Genomic DNA, 27,004 nt, shown 5'->3' with positions numbered 1-27,004 from the left:
TAAATAATTCGTACTGTACATTAATTCAGTCACTTTCATTATGCGTGTGTGTGTTTGTACATGCACACGTAGATGTACGTACATAAAGTGTACATAAATGTTTTTTGAACTCTTTTATTCAATAATGATTTAACAAAATCCGTGATGCACTGAGGGCACAAAAGTTGGGCTGCGAAGTAGCGAGGGATCACTGTATTATATACAGGTATTTTAAAAATATAACCTTCTCAAGGTACCTGTTGTTAAAAAAAAAAAAAAATGCACTGACAATGCATGTAATACACAATGTATTGTATTTTCCGCGCTATGAGGCACTAAAAGCCTTCAATTTTGTCAAATACAACAGCACACGTTATAATTCGATGCACCTTATGGCTTATATGTATCAATATTGGTTAATCATGGCATGACATTCCCTTTAGTGTATCTTTGCCTAATGGATACACAACTCAATCCCAACTAATGCTACTTCTACTGTGCCTTATAATGCGGTGCGCCCTATATATGAAAAGAGTTTTAAAATGGTCCATTTCTTGAAAGTGTGCCTTATACGCAGATGCGCTTTATAGTGCGGAAAATACGGTAAATGGAGCAGTTTTAGGTCAGGCTGCTTTATTTTTAAATGACATTTTTAAAATAATATATAATGTAAATATATTATATCAATACATGTAGAAATGAGTGTTTCTAAAAGTTGAGAACTCTGCAAGCACATGGAAGTCATACTAGTCGTATGTGGGTTAAAAGTGTTTTTGCCATGCTGAGACTAGGTGGAGGCTACGCTCCAGTGAACAGTTCCACAGGGCTCACCACAGGGGTTCAGCACCATGTACGGTGACCACCACACCTGTCAGCAATTGCCTCATCAGGCCACACCTGGTGGCTCGTCACCCATCTAGGTGCTCTCCCCAACAGATAAATGGGGAGAGGTCGTGAGAGAGAAAGGAGTAAGAGACTTGGGACCGGTCGTGAGACGACCAGAGGTATTCCACAGCGTGGCCGTGACATACGACGACGAGTTTTGGTTTGTTTATCTTTTTGGATGTTTTCTTTTTGCTGAATAAAAGTGTGCCACAAGCGCCCAGCCTGTTCGTAGCCTCCGCCTGCCTGTCCTTCTTCCGACCCTGAGTTTACAAGCGTTACGGGACTATAGCTAGTCATGTGTTCTTACTTTTCAGAAGTAAGATCAGTGATCAGCGTATGACACCAATCAATATAGTTAAAAAAAAAAAATAAAAAAAAACACCAACAAAGTACCACTGCTACTGGCCTATTTACTGGAGGATGGGGGGGAACAAACACCAGATATGATCACATCTTTATTACAAAAAAGTCCTGATTTGTATCACACATGACAGAAAATAGTCCTCATTTGTGAATTGTACAACAGAAGTTGCACATTTTCTTCATTTTTTTTGTTTTTGTTTACAAACACATTGAGCCACGCTAAGATTTGAGGGCCATACAGCCTTTTCTTTGAGTGACTTAATAAGTTATATACTACATTCTGTAATATTTTGCTAACCTTATTGCCAAGTATAAACGTATAGGAATGCTTGTGCCAGTCAAATTATGTACAGCAGTATAAAATGACAACATATGAAAAAGGTATAACTGCATTCACTGACGGATTTAGTTATTCCACCAAAGGTCAGTTAATTACAAGTTCAGGTGTAGTGTGTTATTTTTCAAATAAAAGGTGCTTTGTCAATATCGGAAAAGTCTTACAAGTGTGCTTTTTATTTGCCTTCAGTCAGCATCCTAAAAAAAGTGAACCATGCTATCCTCACATTCCTTGGGCACAGTGTGTGTGTAACTATAACAAACTAACTTGTAATTTTGTCCGTCATTATTGTCCCAGTATTCAGTTCCACAAACCTTGTACTTGATGGCAAATTCCAACACTGCCCCAGGCTGCAGGAATGGAGGGACAGGCAAATAGAAACGGAACATATCACATGTGAGTTGACCATCTCCTTCATAGATCTTGGTGTTGGTAGAGACCCACGAGGCCTTTGTTTCTGCACAGCTCTTCCACTCTGTGAATGAATACCGAGCTGTTACATCTTTCTCAAAATCCAGATTGAGCACCTGGGCGATTCCAATGACACAAAATTCAAACACTCGGACTCGCTCTAGACACACTTTGTGTTTGCAGAGACGATGCAAAAATCCCGGTTGATCACTGGTCTGTTGATCAAAAAGGGGTTTTAAGTATGGCAAAGATATCTCCAAATGGTTTCCACCTGCCAACTCTGCTCCCATCAGTAATTTAAATCTGACATGATGTGGTACGGATGGTTCATCTCCAGCTTTGAAAAACTTGATATCCTCCAGGTCAAGGCCAAGGGAGTCAATAAATCGTACGCCAATATGTCTGCATTTCCTCCTTTTTTCTGTGGTAGGTGGAAGAGACCGTGAGCGTTGTCGGATGATGGATTTTGGAATGGGCTCACACAATGGTGTGTGGCCGTTCAGAGCACTTGGGGTAGACAATCTGGGACATGGCGGTCGGATGGGAATCGGCTTCTTCTCCACATCACTTTTTATGTGCCGTAGCATGTCATTCAGGTTGATTGCCAAATAAGGCTTGGAAAATAACGTACAAGCATCGGTCAAAGGTTTGTCCTGTTCAGATGTTGTGGGCAAAACCTTCTCTTGGCCAATAAACCACCCTCTGTCCATGGTTTCAGAGACTGGTCAGCTGCTTACCTGCAAAAAATATTTGGAATTCATTTATACAGTGTTTTATGGCTAGTCGGCTGTCAAACTAGTAAAAGCACCAAGAAGCTATATAAAAGCTACCGTTTACAAAGTCACGCTTCACAAAATGGGTTCAACCAAGGTATAATCATGGATCAGAAATGCTTTTGCACTTCTTCAAAAATAACTTGACAGACTTTGCCAACTTGTATAAAGCATGAGCTGTGTTGTAACTCAGCTCTCCAAATCTGCTCGTTTGACTTACACATGTGAGTGCAATCAATTACAAACCATGTAAATTAAAGCGCAAGGCAACTGCTATTACTATATAAATTACATTCATATAAAATACAAATGCTGAGAGTATTTAAGTATGCAAATTGTGTATTTGTTTGACCTCTGATAATGAAGAAAATAATGTTTTAACACAAAAAAAAAAACAAAAAAACTGTTCATAGATGCAGCCATTAAGTGATGTGAGTTATACCCACACGCATGCACACAAGGGCCACGTTCAGACTGCAGGTCTTTTTGATTTTTAAAATTTTTTTGCCATGTCTGATCTTTTTGTGTGACCCTTAAGACGGCCTTTTCCCCTAAATCCTGTATATTCAAGTTTCAAGCATTTGCAGTAGTGCTGAATAAACTGACCTGCATATGCAGAAGCATGAAAACAAAAGACAGTAGCCTGCAAATGCTGGGTTCACATTATTCTAGGATGACCATATTTTGAATTCTAAATAAGAGGACACAAATAAGAGTCTTAAATAATCCTCGCTGTTTACTCAAAGATTCCTTATTATTTCAACTTATCAAAAGTTTATATGTATGAATAGAACACGCATACATACACAGTATACTGTATATGGTCAGCTTGACCTGACTCTTGGGTCACGGCCATGTAAGAAATATTGACATATCACGTTACGCTCCCTTCGTTTCTCTACAAGGTGTAATTAGGGATATACACAGTACTATGATTTAGGGGCTACTGGATTAGCCATATCTACCAATTACGTTGCCAACTGCACACAAGTGAGCAGGCCCACTTAAAGGCATCAATGTCTGTTTGGAAGATAGGACCTATGCAGACACAGAAAGAAAACTGGGCATTCTCAGGTTCATTCAAGGCTATTTATTTACTTTGCTGTCAAACCAGCCTCCAGTGTGAAATAAGAGCTCATATATCATTTCACTCCGTTGCTGACATAATTGTCGCATTAATTCCAATTTGGCGGACTTGAAAGTTCAGACCGCAGCCACATTCTGAAAAATGTTAAAACTACATATGAAAGAGTTCTGGGTCGAATTTGAAAACTCGTTTCCATGTGAACCGGCCCGCTCAAATATTAAGAAGTCAGAAAAAGGCAAAAAAACAAAAACAAAAAAGACATGAAAAATGAGTCACTTCAGCCTGCTGTGTTTACCAGACAGATTTAGGCACAGTTGTATGGGGTGATGGGTATAAATAACATGATGAGGAAAGGGCAGGAAATTTTAGATAATAGTATTTGATTGGCTAAAATAGTAACAGTTTTGATGAGATGTCTGGCCCAATGTCAAGTGGCCACTTCCTGGAAATACTGGCTTTTATTTACGTTTTTCTCCACTATTAGACATCATAAAAATGAAATTCTGTGTTTTTTTTCCAATTGAGTTTACAAGCTTCTTTGGGCTTTACCCTGGGATGGACATGATATAGGTACTGTCCTTCACTTTACAGTTAACAGTCAACCTGGTCACACTAATTTTGACTTGTTTTACGCATGGCAGCTGGATGGGGGGTATCATTTCGACAGATGAGGACCTTTAATTAACAATTCAGTTCGCATTTGTGTATAATCGATTCCCAATGTTTACATTCGCTTTATGAATACCCTGCTAGGAAATCCAGCATACGCGGGCTTCTTAACCAGCAAGCGCTTCTGGATATCTTAGTAAGGTAATTATTTCGGAAACATGCATATTTGGCCTATGCATGTAGCTTGACCCCACGAAAAACCAAACAAACAAACAAAAACAAAAAAAAAACACGCGCTACACTATTCACAGTAGCTTACATGTGAAGGCATTAACAGTCAGGAAGAAAATCTAGGCGTGTGGGCCCACTCGGCAAAAAGGTGCAAGGCAGCATTTAAGTTATTGTTGAAGTTCTAGAATACCTCAGCAATCTGTTAATAAAATGAGACGTTGAATTGACATCACCATGTAAAAATCTTAGCTCCGAGTTCCATGCTGCAGCCTCGACTTGAACCTTTATTTCCCTGTGATAGTCTCAAATTTCGGCGACAACTGCACATCTTAATCTATATATAAAAAAATACTATCTTAAAGTCAGTTATGTCCGCAGCATTTGAGGAAGTTACACTGAACCGATGATTTCTGGGAAATTGAGTGATTGAAAATTTCTAGCATTTGTTTAAGACAAATGGTGTACGTTATTTTGAACATGTATTTTTCTGCTCCAGATATTCTATCTCTACTTACGAACGGTGAAGCCCATTGTACTTTAAAGTATCGTTTTTACATTGATTGAATTATACGACCAGCCACTGAAACTACAAGTCCCATCATGCAATTGTTCAATACGTCACGGCTAGCAGCAAGCCAGTCACTGGCAGGTAAACAAACCTGTCATTGACTGGGAAGGCGAGCCAAACAAAGAGAAATATCCATACAACCGTGTTGTTGACTTGAAAATGGCGATAATGGAGACGTACAAAAGATAGTATCGCCAATTTCAATGGAATTGAAGCTGACGTGTTGCCGCAGAAAGGAGACTAAATTGTAAAGATGGTAGCAATGCGTTCAACAGAGGCAGCTGTCCACGCTGAGTCGCTGACGCATGATGCATTGCAGTAATTTTCCAGAATTGGGTGTTCTCATCCTTCTTTCCTACAGAGGAGCATCTATTCCAAGGCATAATTTGCTTTCTTTCTCTAGTGTGTCAAGTCTATTGATTGACTCAAATGTCCACCCCCGCTGACAAACAACATGGGGCCGATCATACAGGAGCGCGCAGCATCCACGACACTGAAACGCGTCGTTTCCAAAGAGAAGATCCGCGTAAAAAACACGGAAAATAGCGGACCAAACAGCAGGTAGGCCATTCAATCTACTGTGCTTAACTTGAATTGAGTTGAGGTGACCGTGACCTCTTGGGACATTCAATTCACGGTGCTTAAATTGAGTTGCGCAGGTTGAGGTGACGCTGACCTATCTTGTTTGCACAGTTCAAGGAAAGGTAAGCAGATGAAGAAAACAGTGGGTCAAGCGAAAAGTGGCCAGCCAGGATCAGGACAGGACCAGAACACCTTAGGAACAATGCACCGGGTGAATGGAAGTAATATGTAACACAGACAATATTGAAATTGTATTTTCACATATTGGATAAGTTTGAGACGATGTACCATTTGTACTAGTATTTCAAAATGTTGACAAAACACAGTCATACAAAACATTTATTAGATCACCATTTTCTCCAGTGTCTTGTTGATTTTCAATGCTTGGTACAGCTAAAGTTGCATTTGGAGGGGCTTTTCCAACCAGGAAAAGGTTAGTTATCGACAGCATTATATTTGATTGTCTTGGTGACGGGTAGTTGAGGTGACCCATCCAGCCTGCCAGCTTTTTCTCTAATCAGTATTGAAATGGATTTTTCCATACCTCTCCACATAAGTAATGAATCAAAAATGGCACGTGATACAGATTCCCCCCCCCCCCCCCCCCCCCCCCCCTCACTCAGTAACGTCCCTTTCCTTCAAGTAAACTAGGAATAATCAGCTATCGACTACTATTCCAGTCTGGAAAGCCCCTCCCCACGCCATTTAATTGAAGACCATTCCTATTGGTAAAAGCAAAGGCAAAAGGGAAAGACAGACAATGAAATGTTATTTAAAATTTTAACAATTTTACAAAATTACTTTTATTTTTGTATTTTTTTTCAAAATTTTGGCACTCCCATGATTCCATATTATACAGTGTATCACAAAAGTGAGTACACCCCTCGCATTTCTGCAGGTATTTAAGGATATCTCTTCATGGGACAACACTGACAAAATGACACAATGAAAAGTAGTCTGTCTGCAGCTTATACAATAATTAATTTATTTTACCCTCAAAATAACTCAAAATATAGCCATTGACATCTAAACCCCTGGCAACAAAAGTGAGTACACCCCTTAGAAACTACATCCCTAAATGTCCAAATTGAGTACTGCTTGTCATTTTCCCTCCAAAATGTCATGTGACTCGTTAGTGTTACTAGGTGGCGGTGTGCATAGGGAGCAGGTGTGTTCAAACTTGTAGTGCAGCTCTCACACTCTCTCATACTGGTCACTGAAAGTTCCAAAATGGCACCACATGGCAAAGAACTCTCTGAGGATCTTAAAAGACGTATTGTTGTGCTATGAAGATGGCCAAGGCTACAAGAAGATTGCCAACACCCTGAAACTGAGATGCAGCACAGTGGCTAAGATCATCCAGCGTTTTAAGAGAGCAGGGCCCACTCAGAACAGACCTCGGGCTGATCAACCAAAGAGGCTGAGCGCACGTGCTGAGCGTCACATCCAAATGCTTTCTTTGTAAGATCGTCGCAGGAGTGCTGTCATCATTGCTGCAGAGATTGAAGAGGTGGTGATGGTGGGGGGGTGTCAGCCTGTTAGTGCTCAGACCATACGTCACACTCTACATCATGATGAGACGAAGATTAATCTGTTTGGTTCCAATGGTCTCAAGCATGTCTGACTGCGACCAGGTGAGGAGTACAAAGGTAAGTGTCATGCCTACAGTCAAGCATGGTGGTGGGAAGGTCATGGTCTGGGGCTGCATGAGTGCTGCAGGTGTTGGAGAGTTACATTCGATTGAGGGAAACATGAACTCCAACATGTACTGTGAAATACTGCAGCAGAGCATGATCGTCTCCCTCCAGAAACTGGGACGCAGGGCAGTGTTCCAGCATGACAATGACCTCAAACACACCTCCAAGATGGCCACTGCTTTACTGAAGAGGCTGAGGGTAAAGCTGATGGACTGGCCAAGCATGTCTCCAGACTTGAACCCAATAGAACATCTTTGGCGGAAGGTGGAGGTGGGCAAAGTCTCAAATATCCGGCAGCTCCGCAACGTCGTCATGGAGTGGAAGAGCATTCCAGTGGCAACCTGTGAAGCTCTGGTAAACTCTATGCCCAGGAGAGTAAAGGCAGTTCTGGATAATAGTGGTGGCCACACAAAATATTGACAGTTGACATGTTGTATGTTAATATTGACAACTTTCACAAAGGGGTATACTCACTTTTGTTGCCAGGGATTCAGATATTAATGGCTATATTTTGAATTATTTTGAGGGCAAAATGAATTAACTCTATTACATAAGCTGCACACAGACTAGTTTTCATTGTGTCAAGGTGTCGCTTCGTCAGTGTTGTCCCATGAAAAGATATACTTAAATATCTGCAGAAATGCGAGGGGTGTACTCATGTGATACTTTACACCTTTAACAGTACCAGACACTAAATGATTAAGACATTTGAGAAGCAAAGGCCTTCTAATAACCTTTTTAGTTACTGTAAATAAAGAAGCTTGCTTTATAGGGTTCACAACTGAGGAGTTCCAAGTTGAAATCTGGCACCTCGCGGAATACAAGCAAACTCCCCAGGTATATTTTGAGAGAAGGCTCCGTTTTGTGTACAGTCAACCACTGAATCCTGAAGCTTTTCTGTATTTGTGCAACCTTCTCACAGCCCAGCAGAAGAGCGTGACATTAGACCTCAACTTGGCCAACATTCACGTGCACAGAGAAATGAGGAAAGGAGAAATAATCAACGGACGTCACAGTGCAGCATTGAACTGCAGCAGAATCACGGGGGGATGAGCAAGAATCGCAGAGCACTTTCTCTCCCCCTTTCCCCAATATCAGGGCTACGGCACACCCCGGGACACCCACTAATTCATTCCCCAGCACCCATAGCGGAGGCCCTGCAGGACCCTTACAAAGTTGACGACAGTGACAGTGCCAGTGACCTGTCTGACTCAGAAAGGCTACCTGTCCTACCATCACCTTGTACTCCATGTACGCCACCTCATCTAAATCTCAGAGCAGAGGTCATTAACTCGAGTGACTTCCCGCTGGACATCCCAGGACCTCATGGGAATGAAAATAATGAAGACGAGAGTAAGATACCTTCCCACTGTTACCCAGACTTTCTACCTCCACCTTTTAACACATGGAGCCTTCGGCAGCTTGCGGTGTTTCTTCATACAGAGGGTCGTGGTGCTCCCAGGCCTAAACCAGTGGGGCCTTTGGAGAGATTCCTGGAGAGATTACTGCAGTTAGAATGGCTCCAAATCCAAACAGTTCAAACTGAGAGCAGCCGTCAACCTGGAAGACACACAAGGCCTCAGGCCACATCTGGTCAATCACCTAGACCTCACACAGCTCCATCATCGCGACTTAACTCCCCTAAAGGGGCACGTCACAGCCAGCGAGCCTTTCCATGTGTCATCAATCCGCCATCACCAGCCTCTGCTGTCGTCCATTCCCGACTGCCACTCTGCCCACACTGTCACATACGCTACCCTTTGTGCAATGGGAGTTGTTCTGCTTATGCATACCAGCGCCACTCACGTCTCAGCCCATTACTTGAGCGTAAAACTCGGCCAGGGGCACCCGTAAAAAGGAGTTGCAGCGAAACACAAGAAGCCACTAAAGAAGGTAGGAGCCAAGGAGCCCAAGGCGGAGGTGGGGCCCAGATCCCAGTGAGCCCCTCAGCAGAAAAGAGCCATTTTAGGCACATGCATGCCCCAGGCAACACACGAAAACATCCCCAGGAATTGGGAACAAGCCCAAATGGTCAAGGTCAAGTGAGGAAAACTCGAATCAGAACCAACTCTGAGACTAATTATAAAAATGAGCCCGGCGTTGTAAAATCAGCAGGTGCTGAAAAACATGTTTTAGGAGGGAGTAAGAAAACAGCCATCGCCTCAAAGAAATTAGAAGATTGGCAAAGAACCGCTGCAGGTCAAGTATCAAAGACAGCCATGAAAAGAGTGGTTAAAGACCCACAATCTCTCTCTAAGACGCCTTCTAGTGGTGGAAAAACAAAAAATGTCCAATCTGTTGCAAAGTAATGCGTATAGCAGGGGTCTCAAACTGATTCCACAAAGGGCCGCAGTGGGTCCTGGTCTTTGTTCCAACAGATCCAAAACAGACAGTTCAACCAATGAGGTTTCTGCTAAAGTAAGCAGCACCTGACTGCAATTAACTGATTACACTTGTTAGACACCAGATTGGTGAAAAGGGATTGTTCTCGTTTGGTTGGAATGAAATCCAGTACCCACTGCGGCCCTTTGAGGACCGGTTTGAGACCACTGGCGTATAGGCTCATAGTGGTTTACTCTGTGATGACTTGGCGCTGGAGTTTCAACTTTTGCTTGCTTTCTGTGTACTCCTAACGCTTTACAATGCTATGCTGCTGTGCAATCACTTTAAAAAGGTACCATGTAACAATTTATCAGCATTTTAAAGCACATTACATGTAACAGTAAAATAAAGATAACCTAGCACGATGTGCAAGGGAGGGGTTATAATGTCCCCTAAGAAAACAGCTTTACTGAAACTGCACGAAACAACAATGCTATTAAGGTTAAAATGGCATGAAAATGGCAAACAGTGGCCAGCTTTTAATGTAAGTTGTCCATGGTGAAGGTTGCCACAAACAAATTTATGGTATACATTATATCTGTCACTTAACAATGATCATGAATAATTTTTACTGACACCAGTAATAAGGTTTGAGAATTCTGCGCTTTTATTTATTCCTTCTCTTTGTTGGCTCATTTGATGACGTGATCTGTGTTTTCATTGCAAACCCTTTCTGAGAGGTTGGCAAAATGGTTGTGTGCCAGAAGAACGTTTGCTGGTTTTACATGTGAAATTAGTGACCTTTTTTTCCCCAAAAGGGCTTCTGTGTATTAAAGCTTGGATAGTCGTCTTTGAAAAACTATTTTGGATCAAGCCGAGGTCTGATGAAATTATTGATAGTGTTTGCTATGAATGTAAATGCATATTTTTCCAAATTTTATACAAGTTATATTTATGCAACATGTGTTGGAATTGTATTTGTCATTGTCATTATTATGTTTTCATACAGTATGTGTCCTATACTGAAAAATATTTATTAAAGAAAAAAAAGGATGTCCAATGTGCTGTCATTCTAAGTAGTGATTATAAATTAAGTAGTGAATGATTACATTTTAAAATTTAACACCCCGGATGTTAACATGAAACCTGGTTAACAGAGTAGACTTCTATTATATCCTGAATTTTAACCTTCTAAATATGATAACACGTTTAAATATCCAATTTCCACACCAGACTTTGAGGCCTGTTATAGCTCAGAGAAACTGTAAAAGTAATTGATTAAAATGTACATCCATGATGTTGATACTGAATCAATGACAATCAATGTACAGTACTTTGCGCGGAAGATGGGCCTCTTCAGTTAAACACAAAACTGCTCTACTTGCAGGAGCCTAAGAAAGATGCGTCATATGACGATTTTTAATTCTTTGAAAAAATATTTTCCATGCATGCCAAATGACCAATGACACATGGCACCTTATAGCAGAACACAACAGAGGCAGAGGGAATTTTCCACGTGCAGACATGGATGACACTAAGAGGTCCAAAGGTCTTTAGTAAAAGTAAGTCAAACTTTCTGGACTTTTTGGTTTGCTCCATCATTTCTACATCCTGTAAAAAAACATTATATATAAGATTTCCAAAATAAATAATTGCCTAAAACAACACTACTGTATTATAAATACCTAAGTACGTGTTAGCCTTTAAACAAGAACACCCAAATATTGTTGGGTCGACGTCCTCTCGAAACACAGGCCCATCATTCCACATGAGTTGATATCCACCCACTCTCGTTTCCTTCCCAGAGAACCTAGGGGTGCAGAATAGTTCATATCTGCAGTGTGCCCATAGTTATTCTTTTCTCTCATACATAGCTTTTCAACATTGAACTGACAGTGCAGCAGAAAATATGCAGCAAGGCTTTTAACGTCACGGAAATGTACCTTCCTTCCATGTCAACAACATTTAAAGTGTCTTCCAGCAATCTGTACTTCATCTCATAATCATCTTGGCTACTTGGTGTCAGTGAAGGGGAGGCATTTACTTCAATTAACCACCTGCAATCAGATATTGAGTGGAAATAGTGACCAATTATAATTAGTCATTTAGAGCAGCAATAGACCATAATTTATGGAGAATCACAAACATTACTATAAGATATCTTAGTAGAAATGCAATTCATAGATTGACAGAGGAGCCAGGCAGTGGGATCAATGCCAATGTCTGTCATTTGAAGGTATATTGTAGATTAGCGTATTTGTTGGATTTCCGATACTAGAAGAGTTACTATTTCCCCCCCCAAATATCCTCATGGGAAATAATGTTTTTTGTGTTTAAACTCACACGGTTTGAGGTTCTCATCTAGCATGATGTCATAGCCATAGAGCTCAAAGCAGTGTTTGTCATTTATAATGATCTTCTGCACACTCTGAAGACTGTAGATGAAGATCTCATCCATCTTTCTGAACAGAGTTTCAACTGCTTGCCCGCCATGCTTTGCAGTCAGGTATCTCCGGAGCTTTTCTATCTTCCATTTACAACCCTATGTAGAGGTGGACAGAGGGTTTTCAGTCAATAAAGGTTTCAGTTTTTCCCACTGACATACGTACTGTATATATAATTTAGTAAATTGTATAATTATCTATACTTCTAATCTTCATATGTTTTAAATTGTTCACCTTCTCTGGGTCATAGTCAGGTGCTGTTTTCTGAACAGCTACATTAGTGAGATGAACATCTGTCAAGGTGGCATTAAGGAAAATGACTTTTGACTGTCAATGTTTATTGAAAACTAATCAAGAAAAGAAAATATCAAAATGTTGAAAATAAAACCTAAGCACCAACTGCATGGACATGTCAAGTTTTCTTCTATTTTGCTGACTGGTGAATACTTTTTGCACCATATGCTCTAAATAATGTTCGATTAATTAAAAAGAATTAAAAGAAAGGATACATTTGTCATCAATACTATTTAGGGAGAAACGTGTGCTTGAGAGGCGAGCAAAACCTTCTCGATATAGCCATGCCTTCAAGGGAAAAAACTGAACAACAAGATCTTGAACTGTAAAAGAGGTACAACTAAGCCCAAAATGTTTCATACATTTACCAAATTTTGAGTTTTTATTTTTATTTATTCTAATAAATCTGTTAAATGTAGTAATTTTTGGGAGAAAATGACACAGGCACATGTAAAAAGGTGAAGACTGGTGCAAAAAATTGTAATCTCCCTCAATATTTCTTTTCTCCAGATTTTAATAACAATTACAGATTAATTTTTATGGTCTATCCATTGCACTGCTGATCTTCACAAGGGTTGTGAGATGCTGAAGCCTAAGCCAGATGACTTCAGACTGGGTAACACTTTGAACAGGTTATCAGCTAATCATAGATATTTGGGTGATTTCAATTTTAAAGATACCCATTCAAGAAATACAAATTAGCTTCAACTCAACATTTGGCCATGCGGTTATGTTGGGCTTTTTTATTTACATACCGATGTGACCATCACATAGACCCGCAGATCAAATTTCCTACCTGTGGAAAAATTAGTCAGTAAGTGTATATTGCTTTACTTTGAGCATTTTTCAGTCAATCAATTACCACCAAGCAGATAGGGGTTTTCAATGTAACGCTGTACCACATAGAGTTCAGCTTGAGTTGCCTCCTTTTGTTCCTCTGAGCGGGTGCCATCATGCTGGAATTGCAATATTTGCAGGTATTTATAGTGCTATGTGTTTTATTGGTCCTCACTCAATCTCACCTTCCTCCAATCTGCAATGTCTTTGATTCTTTTAAAAAGGAAGATACCAGCTCCTTGAGATTTTGCTGCCTGTGAAAACATGAATTGGCATTACATGCGCTAAAGTAGAATGTTCATGTTCTATCCTCTATTGTGTTCTTAAAAACAGTCATACATTTTAATGCTGATAAATCTGAGCTAACCGGCTTCATGATCCAGGTGCTACCAGGATTTCTTTTGAACTCTTCAACAAAAAGATGATACTCATTAGGCAGCACGAAGGCGCAGGGGAAGAAATCACATTTGGATTCTTCCAGGCAGCTGGCGTCACGTTCAAGATTTTTCTTGAATCTTTTTAGATTTTTCAACATGAAGTCTTTGCGAGTCAACTAAAACATTGAGGTGGGGGGGGGGGGGGGGGGGGGGGATTACATCATGAAAAAGCTGTGAGGTGATAAACCAAGATAGAATATGCACACTCACCTCATAATTGTTGCGAAAGTGGTTTATTCTTACATGTTCCTCCATGTATAAATGATCATAGTTCTCCCTCAGCCAGCCCACATCACTCCAATGGAAGTCCCATTGACCATCACTGCAAAAGAACACTGTCATAACAATTTAAACCAGTGATGACATTCCAACAAAACATTACTAACTCCTTGACTTCGATCCAGCCAGCTCTTTGTTTCAAAACATCCTGTATTGTGCCAAGCGGGCCACATTTGTAACGCACAGTACATCTGCCCTCTCTATGGAGACATTGACATACATTTAGATGAGCTGTGTCAGTTTTGGGAAGTTCGTAGGAAAACAAACAAATACGCCACCTACCGTTTTTCAGTGAGTTTGGTACAGTCCTTGGGTGATTTGCACTTCGCCGTCTGGGAAAGCTAAGCATGTTAGAGCAAGCAAACCATTATCATTCAAATCAATATAGACTCTATTAGCAGTAACTATGATCCGACACGCAACCTGATATTATAACAGTGAAAGGAAGTAAAAATGTTTAATGCAGAAATTTAATTTTAATTCAGTTTCATTGTCCTGAAATAATGACAATAAATGGCTAGTCTATATTTTGTTTTCTTTTTTCAACTTTAGCACTTTAGCACCGCAAAAGTCCCGCGCATCAACAAAGTTTGAAAGCCATGCTTTCTATCGACTCGTACGTAACTTCGTGAACGCAAGCTTTACAAACGTGAACGAGTACGCTAATCCTTCCAACCCCATTCGTAAGCATATCACTATATGACAACAAATATTTACTTTACCGTGTACCTTATTCTTGGACACTGACATAGATGCGATGGTGGTAAAATGTTCGTAACAAAAGGAGGAGGGAGGTGAAGGGAAGTTAAGTTACTCGAGTGACAGCAGCTGTTGTCATGGTAACGACACAACTGAGCGAAACTAAACTGCAACGACGCAATACACAGAAAAAGAGAAACTCGGTAGCAAATGAGGTATATATATATAATATATATATATATATATATATACAGTGAGGAGCAGAGGTATTTGCACCCCTCGTGATTTTGTAAGTTCACCCACTTAGAAAATAGGTAGAGGTCTGAAATTTCAATCATAGATGCATTTCCATTTATAGAGACATAAAAAAAAAGTCCGAAACTCACATTGTATGATTTTTCAATAATTTATTTGTAATTTACTGAGGTATAGGTGCCAATATTGAGCTCTAACGGCTGGTGAGTGGGTGGCTACTCATGGGGTAAAGGTGGAGTTTTTCAAGGTAGACTAACAACTCTGAGTGTCATAGTTATTGTTGATTCTCAGGGGTACAAATACTTATGAACCCCAGTAAATTACAAATAAATTATTTAATAAATCATACAATGAGATTTCTGGATTTTATTTTTTTTAAAGATTATGTCTCTATGAGTGGAAATGCATCTATGATTGAAATTTCAGACCTCTCCCTCTTTTCTAAAATCACAAGAGGTGCAAATACTTCTGCTCCTCACTGTATATATTCATTCTCTCAAGCAGTAATAGTCCAGCCCTTGTTCGGAGCCCTTTGGAGAGCAAAGAAGAATAAAATTTGGTATAACATATCGAATTGCCCCTGACTCAATTTACTGGCCAACACTGAACAGTAATTTCTAAAAGCCAGACACAGAAAGAATAACAATGTTTTAATTTAAAATAACAACAACATAGAAACAAAATGCAAGATAGATTAAGCAGCATACACCGCATATCCACAACAATTCACAAATGAATCATTAATTAATATCTTGAATTTCTAAAGAGCTTAAATGGTGACTACAAAGGCCACACTGTTCAGCCAATTCGACCTTACACTATACAAACCCAGGCTTAAATTGCTTAACTAAGGCAAACAAACCCATGAGTCTTCCAATTTACACCTGCAAGGTATCCATCGTCTGCGTAACTCACAGTCATTTTCACTTTCTTCTTGTGCAGTGGATGCTGCCTACACCTTGTAGCACCACCCACGACTGATAAGTGTTGAACCCAGTCAATTCCACAAGGAAAAACAAGTTGCACAAGAGTTTGCAAAGTACAATAGGAAAAATGTGGTTTATTTACCAAGCACATTCATAAAAAAAACAAAAACAAAAACAAAAAAACAGCAAATGTCAGTACAGTACGATTATAATATACCATGTGACAGATTGTTCATCCAAATTTACATAATGTAACATACCGTAACATAAAACATCCCATTAAATACATGGAATTCGGCATAAATACAACACCACATGCAATAACTATCCTGCAATTACATGAGTGGTGTCCTAAATATATGTAATCAACATTAGAAATACGAGAACTAAAAGGGCAAAAGTATAATCTACAAAGAATGACATAATGAGAGAGGTAACACGATATGATAGTTTGTTACAGAATAGTTATTAAATGTTGATGACATAATGGATCACAAAGTTGAAGTTTTGTTACAACTGTGGTCAAGAGGAAAGGTATTTAGTTGGAGAACATCAAACTGATTGGTTTATGTCTTTTTCTGGCCAGGAAATGTTTTCAGAAGGGAATTTAGCTGGCGTTCCCTGTCATTTGCACAACCTAAAAAAGGTAATTTAAAGAATGTTACGTTAAATGTTACATAATGTACATTTTTTTAGCCAGTACATGTTTGCTTAGACTAAATTAGATGCTTCCTTACCCAAATATGTGTTAGCTTTTAAACATGAACAGCCAAATATTTCTGGATCAACCTCCTCACTATAGACCGGTCCATCATTCCACACGAGATCATACCCACCCACTCTCTTCTCCTTACCAGTCAACCTAAGAAGAAACAGCAGAGTGAGTATTGTTTTTCCTATAAATTATCTATATATTTAATGGATAAACATATTGCAACTTAAACTATTCGATAAACTGTATTTCAAGTGTTTAGTTCACGTCTCCAACCTCCTGCAACAGTTTTCATTCTCTTGACAGTCATGTACAAAATTTAGGAACAGTGGAAATTCAATTTGTGGTGTTTGATGTGATGACCTGACCAGCAATTTGTTTAAGTACATCTCATTGTTTGAGTCAGTATGAACATTGCCCTTCGACCTTGGCTTTGTTAGATGGCAGTCGAAGGAAGACTTTCCCAACGTTCACACAGTGGACATAGAATTAACTAAAATGCGATGGTAACATTCACAAGTTTCTTCAAAACTAATTATTAAGAGGTTTTTGCAGAGACGTTTGCCCATGTTATTGTCAACCAATACATTTAACAAAAGCCATAATATCAGGAGTAACAAACATTTACCTTCCCTCCATATCCACAATATTCACAGTGTCTTCCAGTAAACTGTACTTCATATCATAATCCTCTTGGCTACTAGGTGCAAGCGATGGAGAGGCATTTACTTCAATTAACCACCTACAAATAAACACAAGGTGGCATCATTGCCCGTTGGGTAATGTTTTCAATGTGATGGATAGAAATGTTGATAATTTTACGACATTTGCAGAGGCATTGTTGTAAATAATATTTTTTTCCAGGAACATTGTAGATACCTGTCAGTTTGCCAAGATTGCTGTACAGACATGTAATAGACATACTACCTTTCGGCCACTAAAAGATTTTACTACTGTTTTGATATCCGGGTCAGCAGGTTTGATGCACAACAACGGATGTTTTTTTAGGTTGCTTCATCGTTGTCTGTGCCTGTTTGTATGTACGTGTTTGTGCATGCACAGTATGTGTTTATGTACATTAAAAATGCATGCCTCCATGCAGCTGGTGTTGCACTATAAATTCAACACACACACATGCGTGCGTGTGTTGATACACATACACACACACTATGGTTTTAAAAATGGGGCCATACAGTTAAGGGACTCCACTATCGGTTCGCCATCCTGGAAAATCAAACGTAATGGCTAAGATATCATGAAAAGTATTTTGGTCGGGTTTTGTTTCACCCCCCCCCCCCCCCAAAAAAAAAAAACAATAAAAAAAACCAAAACAAAACAAAAAAACAATAAAAACCAACAACACTGGCAACAATAAGGAGCATGACAAAGATAACAAAGGGTTTTGACATGGCCAACAAAGTTTTAATTTCAGTCATCATTATGGCAATGATACCATATTAATCGAATGTACCGTATGTAAACTTCTGACTTTGAAGAACGAAATGAAAAATTGTCCGGAAATCCTAAATTACCTAAAACTATATACATATGAAAAGATTTGCATGATCTCGCCTAATCAAGCAAGCAAGCATCTGTTTTTAACTGTACTCACACGGTTTGAGGTTCTCATCCAACATAATGTCATAGCCATATAGCTCAAAGCAGTGTTTGTCATTTATAATGATCTTCTGCACACTCTGCAGGCTGCTGATGAAGATGTTATCCATATCTTTGAAAAGAGTTTCAACCACCTGTCTTCCATGCTTAGCAGTCAGGTACCTACGGAGCTTCTGTATCTTCCATTTACATCCCTATGGAAAGGCAGGCACAAGATTTAAGAAGAATGAAGTGAAGTTAGAGGTGGTCACATATAAAGTGAATGTAAAAAAGACTCACTTTTTCAGGATCATAGTCAGGTGCAGTTTTTTGAACAGCTACATTAGTGAGATGCACATCTGTACAAACGGCACTAAGAAAAATAGAGTAAATTTGATAGATTTAATGAATTTCAACATCTATTGCTAAAAAAAATATGCAGTAATGTATATTGAAACTAAAACCCAAAGTAGCAATGGCATAAAGATATCATCACTGGTAAACATACTACTCAAAAAGGATACACTTATCATCAATGCTATTGAGAGAGAAACGTGTGCTGGAGAGGCGAGCAAACCCCTCTCGATATAGCCATGCCTTCAAGGGAAAATACTGAAAAACAATATCACAGTATTACAAGGCATTTTAATATTTTTAAAGCATCAAGTTAAAATGACTGGTACTATAGTTAAAGTGGATTTGAGTTTGTTTGTTTGTGTGTGTGTGTGTGTGTGTGTGTGTGGTTTTTGTTGTTGGTGTTTTTTGGGATGGGGGGCATCTTTTAGCTAGAAATTATCCAATGAGGCAGTAAAAAAAAAAAATAGAAGTATATAGAAAACATAAATGCAACTTTCATGATTTCCATTGTCCTGAAATCCATGCTGTCCTGAAATCCATGCTGTAAATGTATAGTTTGAATTAATTTTTTTTAGATTGGTAGCTTAATTGGGTTCCGGACAAAAGACACAGACAGGATTAAATGCTAACTCATTCTGTTCTGGATGCCATATTTCCAGATTTACTCTTAGCAATTGAATGCATCAGAGCTAACTATTCTGTAATTACTGTATTTTTTTCAAGAATGCAATGATGATTTGTGATCTTGAATTGTGAGGTGTTCATAGTTTCGCAAGTCATCATCTATACACAACTTCACGCAAGTGACCCACCCAGGAGCGATCAAGCAGTTTTCAAGCAGCTGCCAATAGACTGGCCCTTTTTCAAACAAAAGTATCTTGAGGCTCTCTCTGCTGCCTTGTTGGCAGTTGCATGACATGACCCACTTTTTTCCTGCTCTGGGAATGTTCATCAGGTAAGGATCATGCACACAAAGCACCAGGCACAACCTTTGCAACAAACGTCCATTGACTTAACCCCAAATCCAATTTAGTTGGGATGTTGTGTTAAACATGAACAAAAACAATATAATGATTTGCAAATTAAATTCAACATATATTTAAAATTAATACACTACAAAGAGAATATCTATGTATAATGTTCAAACTGATCAAACTAAATCATCATTCATTAATTTAGGATTTTATGGCTGCTACACATTCCAAAAGAGCTGGGACATGACAAAAAAGACTGTGAAAGTTGAGGAATGTTAATGTTAATTGGGAACAGGTGGGAGCCATGAACAGGAAAAGGAGCTTCCCTGACCTACTCAATCATTCACCAGCAAAAATGGGGTGAGGTTCACCTCTTTGTGAAAAAGTGCATGAGAAAATAGTTGAACAGTTTCAGGACAATGTCCCAAATGTGAAAATTCAAGGAATTAGGGATTTTGTCATCTACCCTCCTTATTATCATCAAAAGGTTCAGACAATCTTCATATATCTGCATATAGGCGGTAAAGCTAATAAAACATACCGAATGCCCGTGATCTTTGGGTCCTAAAATGGCTCAACAAACTGGAATGTTACTGTAAAGGAAATCACTAAATGGATTCAGCAATACTACCAGATAAGTTAAGAGTTTGAAGATTAAATATCTTGTCTTTGTAATGTGTTCAGTTAAACATAGGTTGAACATGATTTGCAAATCATTGTATTCTATTTTTATTTATGCTCAACATAACAACCCCACCTTCATTTGAATTGGGGTTGTAGAAGTTTTTCCTAGACTCTTCAATAGACCCTACTCACGTGACGTCACAGCCACGCCCCCGCACCATGTTGTCCGTATACTCGTCATGTTCATGCATTAGCGCTTCGTAAATTCCTCCTATTAAGGCGTGTTTTTCTGCTCGTTAACATTAATAATCAAAATGGTGAAGTCGTGTGTGGCGGTCGGTTGCAAAAACAGAGAAGATAGACGGAGAGACTTGAAGTTTTACCGTATTCCGAGAGACCCGGAGAGGTGAGCGAGATTGACTGCTGCAATTCGACGAGAAAACTGGGCTCCAAACGACTACCACAGATTATGTAGTAGTCATTTTATATCTGGTAAGATACATTTATTATATATTTAGAGGGTTTTGGGCTGACAACCACAATTAAGATCATTGCTAGGCTAATCGCCGACAACATACACTCAAACGTTGTGAATGAACTACCTGAAAATATATAATTATAAGGGGATAATAAGACTTGTCATACAGTTAATTTACAATTTCACTATTGAGGTCAAAAGCCAAAAAATAAATTCAAATAGGGACAATCTGGAGTTGTGCTATCACACTTCATATTTTTTACATATTATATATGTATGCAGTGAGAGTGCTATCGCTAAACCATATAAACATTAAAAGCCCTAGCTCCATTGACAAATGACATGAAATACATTAGACTTGACAGTGGATGTTAGCAAGAACAAAAGATTTTGAATTGAAAATTTCGTAACTCACCTTCCCGAGCACAAGATAGATTCCTGCCGAATTTTTGTGGACGAGGACCTGTTTCACCCAACCAGCAACGAAGTATTTATAAGCCTCCAAGCTCTTAAAGTTTTTCAAACTTTCGTGAGAATAGGCTGATTTTGTGTGGACAAGATAGTTGTAAATATCAGGGTAGCTAGCAGATGTCAGGCAAAGACGGCGAAGACAGCGGGTCGAAAAACATCGATTTAGGCATCAAATATGGATCTGGCGAATTGATAAACTGAAGCTTTTCCACATAACGCCTTTTATGCAACGCATCCAATGAGTTTACAGCGTCAGATAACACCGGGGCTTCCATGAATTGCTCTGTAACTTGCACGACTAATTGAAAACAATGAGAATAAGTCTAAAAAATACGGACAATATGGCGGCCGGAAACAGCGACACGTCATTTTGTGACGTAGGTGAGTAGGGTCTATACAGTGTTGTTAATAACGGCGTTACAATATAACGGCGTTGCAAACGGTGTTATTTTTTTTCAGTAATGAGTAATCTAATTAATTACTTTTCTCATCTTGGCAACGCCGTTACCGTTACTGAGGCGGGAAAGGCGTGCGTTACTATGCGTTACTAAGTTGGTTGAATTAAAAAAAAGTCTGAGAGAGACGGACTCACGGAGACGAGAGAGCAGAGCAGGAGTGGGGAGGACGCCGTTGCAAACGCGATGCTAGGTTCTTCTTCTTCTTCTTCCGTTGATTTCCGGCAGACTCGATGCCTATTGGCACATTGCTGCCTTACCCAATGTGGCCAGATCACGTAATGACCTCTATGTCCATCTCAGCCCGGAGGCAACGAAAAAGTCCGCCAAAGCTCTTATCGTTCCATCCTGTCCCACCGCGGGACACAACAGATCGTTCATAGTCACAGTGCCATGCGGCAACGGCCCTCTTTTTCCAAAAAGCTCCCGTCGCTGCTCACTATATAGCGGACACTCCATCAGCACATGTTTCACCGTTTGATATTGTTTGCAGTGCTCACATTTACCATCAGGATGTTTACCTATCTTGGCCAGATCCCAAGCTAGTCCACAGTGACCCAATCTTAGACGCGTTAACATGACGGCATATTTCCTTTCTTTACCGATATACACCGGAGTAAATTTGACAGATGGGTTAATAGCAAAGTAATGACGCCCCCTGGTGTCACTCTCCCAATTTTTTTGCCAGACAGCTGTCACATACGCCTTAATTTTACCCTTCCACTCATAAATTCCAGGGACTATTTCAACTTGAATTTCCCGTTTGAGAGCCCACTTCGCCGCCATATCGGCCATTTCATTTCCAAAGATCCCCACATGGGCTGGAACCCATACAAAACCTACATCACCGCCTGCCCTCTCAATTCTATGAACGATTGACAGCAATGCTGAGATGAGGTCAGGTCGTGAACCTTGTCCTCTCCCCCCCAAAGCTTCCAGAGCAGATGCTGAATCAGTGCACACCACTACCCTTTCCTTTTTTGTACTCTCTGCCCACTGTAAAGCACATATACAGACACATTAGAAATACTTTTAAACTGAAGAACATCATACTCAGGGACGTAAATTGCAAAACCAGTTTTTCCCGACTTGAGGTCCTTTGACCCATCAGTGTAAATTTGGAGAAACCCCTCCCATCTACTCGCCATCAATTTATCCACAAGCCCCACATAATTACTTCCTTCTTTAGCCAGTGCCATCACCGACATATCAATATCCGGGGTAGGTAAAGTCCATGGTGGACTACCAGTCCAAATCACACTCGGAGCCACACCCACCTCTCCTAGTTTCAGCCTTTGCAGCTCTTTACCCATTTTGTATACATAAGGTACAGTCTTATTAGCCCCCCACTCCCACACCTCCTCAAGGACCTGCCTAGCAGGATGACTCCCCGGATATGCTAATAATTTGATCACATATTGCATAGCTAATTTTGCTCTCCTAATTGACAGAGGAGTCTCACCCAACTCTACCAGCATTGCCGGGATTGGGCTTGTTCTGAGAGCACCACAACAGACCCTTAAAGCTTTTGCTTGAACTGTATCCAGTTTCTTGAGATGGGAGGCTGCAGCCGCTCCAAAACACATACAACGCGATGCTAGGTGGCTCCAATCGGTCGAGAGAATCGGTCTTTGTCAGTCACGTGCCCAAACTAGCGGACACGCCTCCATGCGCCATTTTGAGTGTACCACGGATGTAAACAAACCAGAACAGGAGTAGCTCCGACGCCACATAACTGCTTCCAACTTCATCGCTGGATATAAAATAAACTCCCTCGTTTACCTGAGTGTAGCCATAGCCTACAAACTACGCCCACATGATACGGTAGTTATCACATATTATAGAACTAGATGCAAATGACAGACACGGCTGCATTGTCAACATGTTTTAAGGACTACATGCAATAGTAAACAGCCGCCATCTTAAAGCAGTAAACCTCGCAGGAAGGCTCTGATGTAGAGATCCTTCCTCGCGAACCTAAGTGACTTAAAAAAAAAAAAAAAAAAAAAAAAAAATTTAAATGCTCCTAAATCAGCAAAATCTTGACTTAAATCTATCTTTAAATGATGAAACAGTTTTAAAACTTACACATGTTGATTGTTGAAAGAAGGGAACTAATGCAATAACGGGAGCAGTTTAAACAACTTTAACGGTTGATTCACAACTTTAAATGACTTCCACACATAGCAAAGGTTACTATCTAGTTATCGCAAGACCCTTGTGTCTAGTTAAGTGGAGGGGAAAGAATTGGGATAGGGCCAATTGTTCCCCAAACCCTTTAAACTTCAAATTGTGTGACCTTTTTTTTTTTTTTGGGAGAAAAAAAAAAAAAAAACATGAAAATGATCACTAGTTACTTTGCCAAGTAACTAATTACTCTTACATTCAGGTAACTGAGTTACTAACGCAATTACTTTTTGGGACAAGTAATTTGTAACTGTAATTAATTACTTTTTTAAAGTAAAATTAACAACACTGCTTCTATAGCACCCCCCCATAAATTTTGGTAATTGACAGGTTTTTATCATTGACTTTATCAATTTGCTATTCCCAGGACACTCTGTTTCCAGCATGATTGGGTGGTTAGAAGTCTCTATGGTGTCTCATTGTCTTCACACACTGAGGTTGTCGCAATTTTGCTGTTGTACTGGAAAACACTATTAGGTGGCTGTCTGAGAAGGCCTGCTGTTAGTTTTGCCTCAAGTGATGGCTTTATTGGGTAGGCTGTGATATTTGGTGTATAGTTTATGGCTGACACTTGATTCCCAGAAACGGCTTTAAGTATGATAGGTGATGTCACCAGCAATAGCAGCCGATGAGTTTTCTAGCCAGCCCAGGAGGGTTCCCAAGATGGTTTACTTGGCAAACTAACTGAATAAAAAAATAATCACCAAAAACAAGGACTTGATGTATTTTTATTTATTTTTTTCAACAACTTTTCCGTTACCCATCCATAATGGAACCTGAACAATTCTCAACATGTTAAAAAAGAAAAATGTAGAATGACAATGAATATCTCCTCTAAAACTTGTTGTTGTGCCACTTTGTCATTTCTAACTATAAGATACCCATTCTTGAAATGTGTCTATCTGAGTAAGAGTAATTTTGTGATGTATGCTACACATTTTATTTTTACATATAAATGTTGGCTTCACAAATGTTTTTACATACTGATGTGACCATCACGTAGACCCGCAGATCAAACTTCCTCCCTGTGGTGATGTAGGAAATCAGGTAGGTAGGTATTCAATATATATTTTCTAATACTTCTGCTTGTTAAAATGTTGTTTTTGAGTCAGTGAATTACCACCAAGTAGGTATGGGTTCTCAATATAGCGTTGTGCCACGTAACTTTCCACCTGAGTTACATCTTTCTGCTCGTCAGAGCGGGTGCCATCATGCTAAAACACCATGTGATCAGTCAGAATACATTGCTGTGAATTGTAGTATATTTATTCATCCATTTGTTATCACATACCTTCCTCCATTCCATAATGTCTTTCAGTTTTTTAAAAAGGAAGATACCTGCCCCTTGAGATTTTGCTGCCTGTGGAAATATTACACTTAATTTCTTATCATGTGTTGGTTTTTCACATTAAGTTAGAAATTATTCTTGCTGAAGCCATATCATTTTGTACCGTGATGAATTTGAGCTAACCGGCTTCATGATCCAGGTGCTGCCAGGATTTCTTTTAAATTCTTCCACAAAGAGATGATACTCATTAGGCAATGCGAAGGTGCAGGGGAAGAAATCACATTTGGAGCTTTCCATGCAGTTGGCCTCCCTTTCAAGATTCTTTTTGAATCTTTTCAAATTTTTCAGCATGAAATCTTTACGTGTTAACTGAATAGAAACCCTAGCTTTATTACTGAGACAGGTGAATTGAAGTGTTAAAAGTAATAGTAGTACACATGATTTCTCACCTCGTAATGGTTACGAAAATGGTTGACTCTTACATGTTCCTCCATGTACAAATTCTCTTTAAGCCAACCCACACCACACCAGTGGAAGTCCCATTCACCATCACTTTTAAGAAAAAAAAAAGGAAGAGATTAATAATAGACAACAAAACAGAAGCGGACGATTTCTCATGATGACATCGAAATTTACTTACTCTTTTACTTCAATCCAGCCCGGTCTTTGCCTCAATACATCCTGTATAGGGCCAGGCTGACTACATTTATAGCGCACAACATATTTCGCCTCCCTGCAGCGAGAATTTCACAGGGTTGACGTGTTATAGGATTATTCTACCATCGTTTTATGTTTAAGCAACAGCTCCGAGAGATATGTGATGTTACAATGGCATGTCATATGGAAAAGCATTTAAACTCTATACTGACTGGAGACAAAATAATGTAATGGTTAAAAAAAATTGTCATGATGGAAGGCCTAGATGGCCGAAATATGCCGGCATTTTTAATCTGAACAAAGCCATGATTTACTAAAGGTTTTTTATTTTTCAACTTCCTGCCTCGATTTTTTTGAATCATCACTTTTTTGATCCTCACACCGAGGAGCACCAGAAGTATACTTTCTTTACCCCCATGTTTTACTGAATATTATAGAATTAATCTACCATTGTTTTATTTTTCAACAATTGCTCCGAGAGATATGTGATGGTACAATGGCTTGTCATAAAAGGAAAAGCATTCAATTGCTATAATGACTGAAGACATAATAATGTCATGGGTAAAACAAAAACAAAACAAAACAAAACAAAAAAAATTATCTGAGCGTGTGGAAACATTTGTACAATCCTAAACCGCGAGTACAAATTTTGTCTGTGTAATCAGATTTAGTCACGTGACAGACGCTCACATTCGGAAGTGGCTGTGTCGCCGTTTCTCCACTACGGGAAATGCGGTTGCGAAGAAAGAAAATAATGTCCCGTAGCAATAATAATGTGGAGCTTAAATCGTGTAATTGGCCTAACTTTGAGACGAACATGTTTCCGACGAGCGCTTCACAGTCGCTCTATGACGTAATGAAGCGAACAACACTTGAAACAATCACAGAAGACGAGAATCACCGACACATCAAACTCGTCAACTATTGCTTAGAGTACGCCAAAAATGTCTCGTGAGACGAACATGACATGACATCATATCCATTATATACAAACGAAATCAATTATGTAGTCGGCCTATATTAATATATATAAAAACCAAGGGCGTAGGCAGTGGTGTACCAGAATGGCAGGTGTCGGTGGGCATTAGTCTTACCGGGGGAGGGCAAACAAAACAAAACAAAAAAGCTACAATGCTCAAGTAGGTCGAAATCCAGCGAAGGGCAACTGCACCTTAAAACATGTTTTGTTT

The 27,004-nt window shown here is 39.5% G+C and overlaps 4 protein-coding genes across 8 annotated transcripts; 1 reads left to right on the top strand and 3 right to left on the bottom strand.

Moving 5' to 3' along the window:
• Positions 1-655: 655 nt before the first annotated feature.
• On the bottom strand, positions 656-5,048 carry ppp1r3da (protein phosphatase 1, regulatory subunit 3Da). Of its 3 annotated transcripts, none has more exons than XM_057828626.1 (2): positions 4,764-5,039; positions 656-2,712 (listed from the first exon to the last, which is right to left on the bottom strand). In XM_057828626.1, the coding sequence occupies exon 2, from the start codon at positions 2,683-2,685 to the stop codon at positions 1,762-1,764; it is 924 nt and encodes a 307-aa protein (XP_057684609.1). In that variant the 5' UTR covers positions 2,686-2,712; positions 4,764-5,039; the 3' UTR covers positions 656-1,761. The 3 variants fall into 3 exon arrangements, with proteins under 3 accessions (XP_057684609.1, XP_057684591.1, XP_057684601.1); XM_057828608.1 differs by having other exon boundaries at positions 658-2,712; positions 4,866-5,038; XM_057828618.1 differs by having other exon boundaries at positions 660-2,712; positions 4,909-5,048.
• A 261-nt stretch (positions 5,049-5,309) lies between these two features.
• fam217ba (family with sequence similarity 217 member Ba) lies at positions 5,310-10,920 on the top strand. 2 transcript variants are annotated; one of them, XM_057830441.1, is made up of 5 exons: positions 5,310-5,561; positions 5,647-5,804; positions 5,937-6,036; positions 8,295-8,359; positions 8,445-10,920. In XM_057830441.1, the coding sequence occupies exons 2-5, from the start codon at positions 5,698-5,700 to the stop codon at positions 9,829-9,831; spliced, it is 1,659 nt and encodes a 552-aa protein (XP_057686424.1). In that variant the 5' UTR covers positions 5,310-5,561; positions 5,647-5,697; the 3' UTR covers positions 9,832-10,920. The 2 variants fall into 2 exon arrangements, with proteins under 2 accessions (XP_057686424.1, XP_057686423.1); XM_057830440.1 differs by having other exon boundaries at positions 5,310-5,804; positions 8,445-10,919.
• Positions 10,921-11,272: 352 nt separating this feature from the next.
• LOC130912383 (probable tubulin polyglutamylase TTLL9) lies at positions 11,273-14,917 on the bottom strand. Of its 2 annotated transcripts, XM_057830442.1 has the most exons (14): positions 14,865-14,917; positions 14,418-14,476; positions 14,243-14,335; positions 14,067-14,178; positions 13,787-13,972; positions 13,605-13,673; positions 13,445-13,538; positions 13,338-13,378; positions 12,798-12,885; positions 12,523-12,581; positions 12,190-12,386; positions 11,788-11,901; positions 11,530-11,654; positions 11,273-11,455 (listed from the first exon to the last, which is right to left on the bottom strand). In XM_057830442.1, exons 1-14 carry the CDS (start codon positions 14,883-14,885, stop codon positions 11,412-11,414), a joined length of 1,302 nt encoding a protein of 433 aa, XP_057686425.1. In that variant the 5' UTR covers positions 14,886-14,917; the 3' UTR covers positions 11,273-11,411. The 2 variants fall into 2 exon arrangements, with proteins under 2 accessions (XP_057686425.1, XP_057686426.1); XM_057830443.1 differs by lacking the exons at positions 12,523-12,581; positions 12,798-12,885.
• A 946-nt stretch (positions 14,918-15,863) lies between these two features.
• On the bottom strand, positions 15,864-26,649 carry LOC130912384 (probable tubulin polyglutamylase TTLL9). Its single transcript, XM_057830444.1, has 13 exons — positions 26,505-26,649; positions 25,798-25,890; positions 25,607-25,709; positions 25,341-25,526; positions 25,161-25,229; positions 24,990-25,083; positions 24,854-24,894; positions 18,848-18,935; positions 18,624-18,682; positions 18,342-18,538; positions 17,356-17,469; positions 16,753-16,877; positions 15,864-16,652 (listed from the first exon to the last, which is right to left on the bottom strand). Coding segments are annotated over exons 1-13 (1,242 nt in total). The 5' UTR covers positions 26,507-26,649; the 3' UTR covers positions 15,864-16,581.
• Positions 26,650-27,004: the final 355 nt, after the last annotated feature.

Source organism: Corythoichthys intestinalis, chromosome 2 (assembly GCF_030265065.1).
Source record: "Corythoichthys intestinalis isolate RoL2023-P3 chromosome 2, ASM3026506v1, whole genome shotgun sequence".
In the NCBI taxonomy this organism is placed as follows: Eukaryota; Metazoa; Chordata; class Actinopteri; order Syngnathiformes; family Syngnathidae; genus Corythoichthys; species Corythoichthys intestinalis.
Note: the sequence above shows the minus strand (reverse complement) of the source record. Positions and strands in the feature narration are given on the sequence as shown.

Excerpts from the sequence above, each read along its gene's own strand:
- ppp1r3da (XM_057828618.1), bottom strand. The coding sequence starts at position 2,685 with ATGGACAGAGGGTGGTTTATTGGCCAAGAGAAGGTTTTGCCCACAACA.
- fam217ba (XM_057830441.1), top strand. The coding sequence starts at position 5,698 with ATGGGGCCGATCATACAGGAGCGCGCAGCATCCACGACACTGAAACGC. Across the intron at positions 6,037-8,294 it reads CCTTAGGAACAATGCACCGG|GGTTCACAACTGAGGAGTTC; the intron begins GTGAATGGAAGT and ends CTTGCTTTATAG. Across the intron at positions 8,360-8,444 it reads AATACAAGCAAACTCCCCAG|CCCAGCAGAAGAGCGTGACA; the intron begins GTATATTTTGAG and ends ACCTTCTCACAG.
- LOC130912383 (XM_057830442.1), bottom strand. The coding sequence starts at position 14,885 with ATGTCAGTGTCCAAGAATAAG. Across the intron at positions 12,886-13,337 it reads TCTATGTGATGGTCACATCG|TTTTTTCCCTTGAAGGCATG; the intron begins GTATGTAAATAA and ends CTTGTTGTTCAG. Across the intron at positions 11,655-11,787 it reads GTTGTTGACATGGAAGGAAG|GTTCTCTGGGAAGGAAACGA; the intron begins GTACATTTCCGT and ends CTGCACCCCTAG.
- LOC130912384 (XM_057830444.1), bottom strand. Across the intron at positions 25,527-25,606 it reads ATTTTCGTAACCATTACGAG|TTAACACGTAAAGATTTCAT; the intron begins GTGAGAAATCAT and ends GTTTCTATTCAG. Across the intron at positions 25,230-25,340 it reads GCACCTGGATCATGAAGCCG|GCAGCAAAATCTCAAGGGGC; the intron begins GTTAGCTCAAAT and ends ATATTTCCACAG.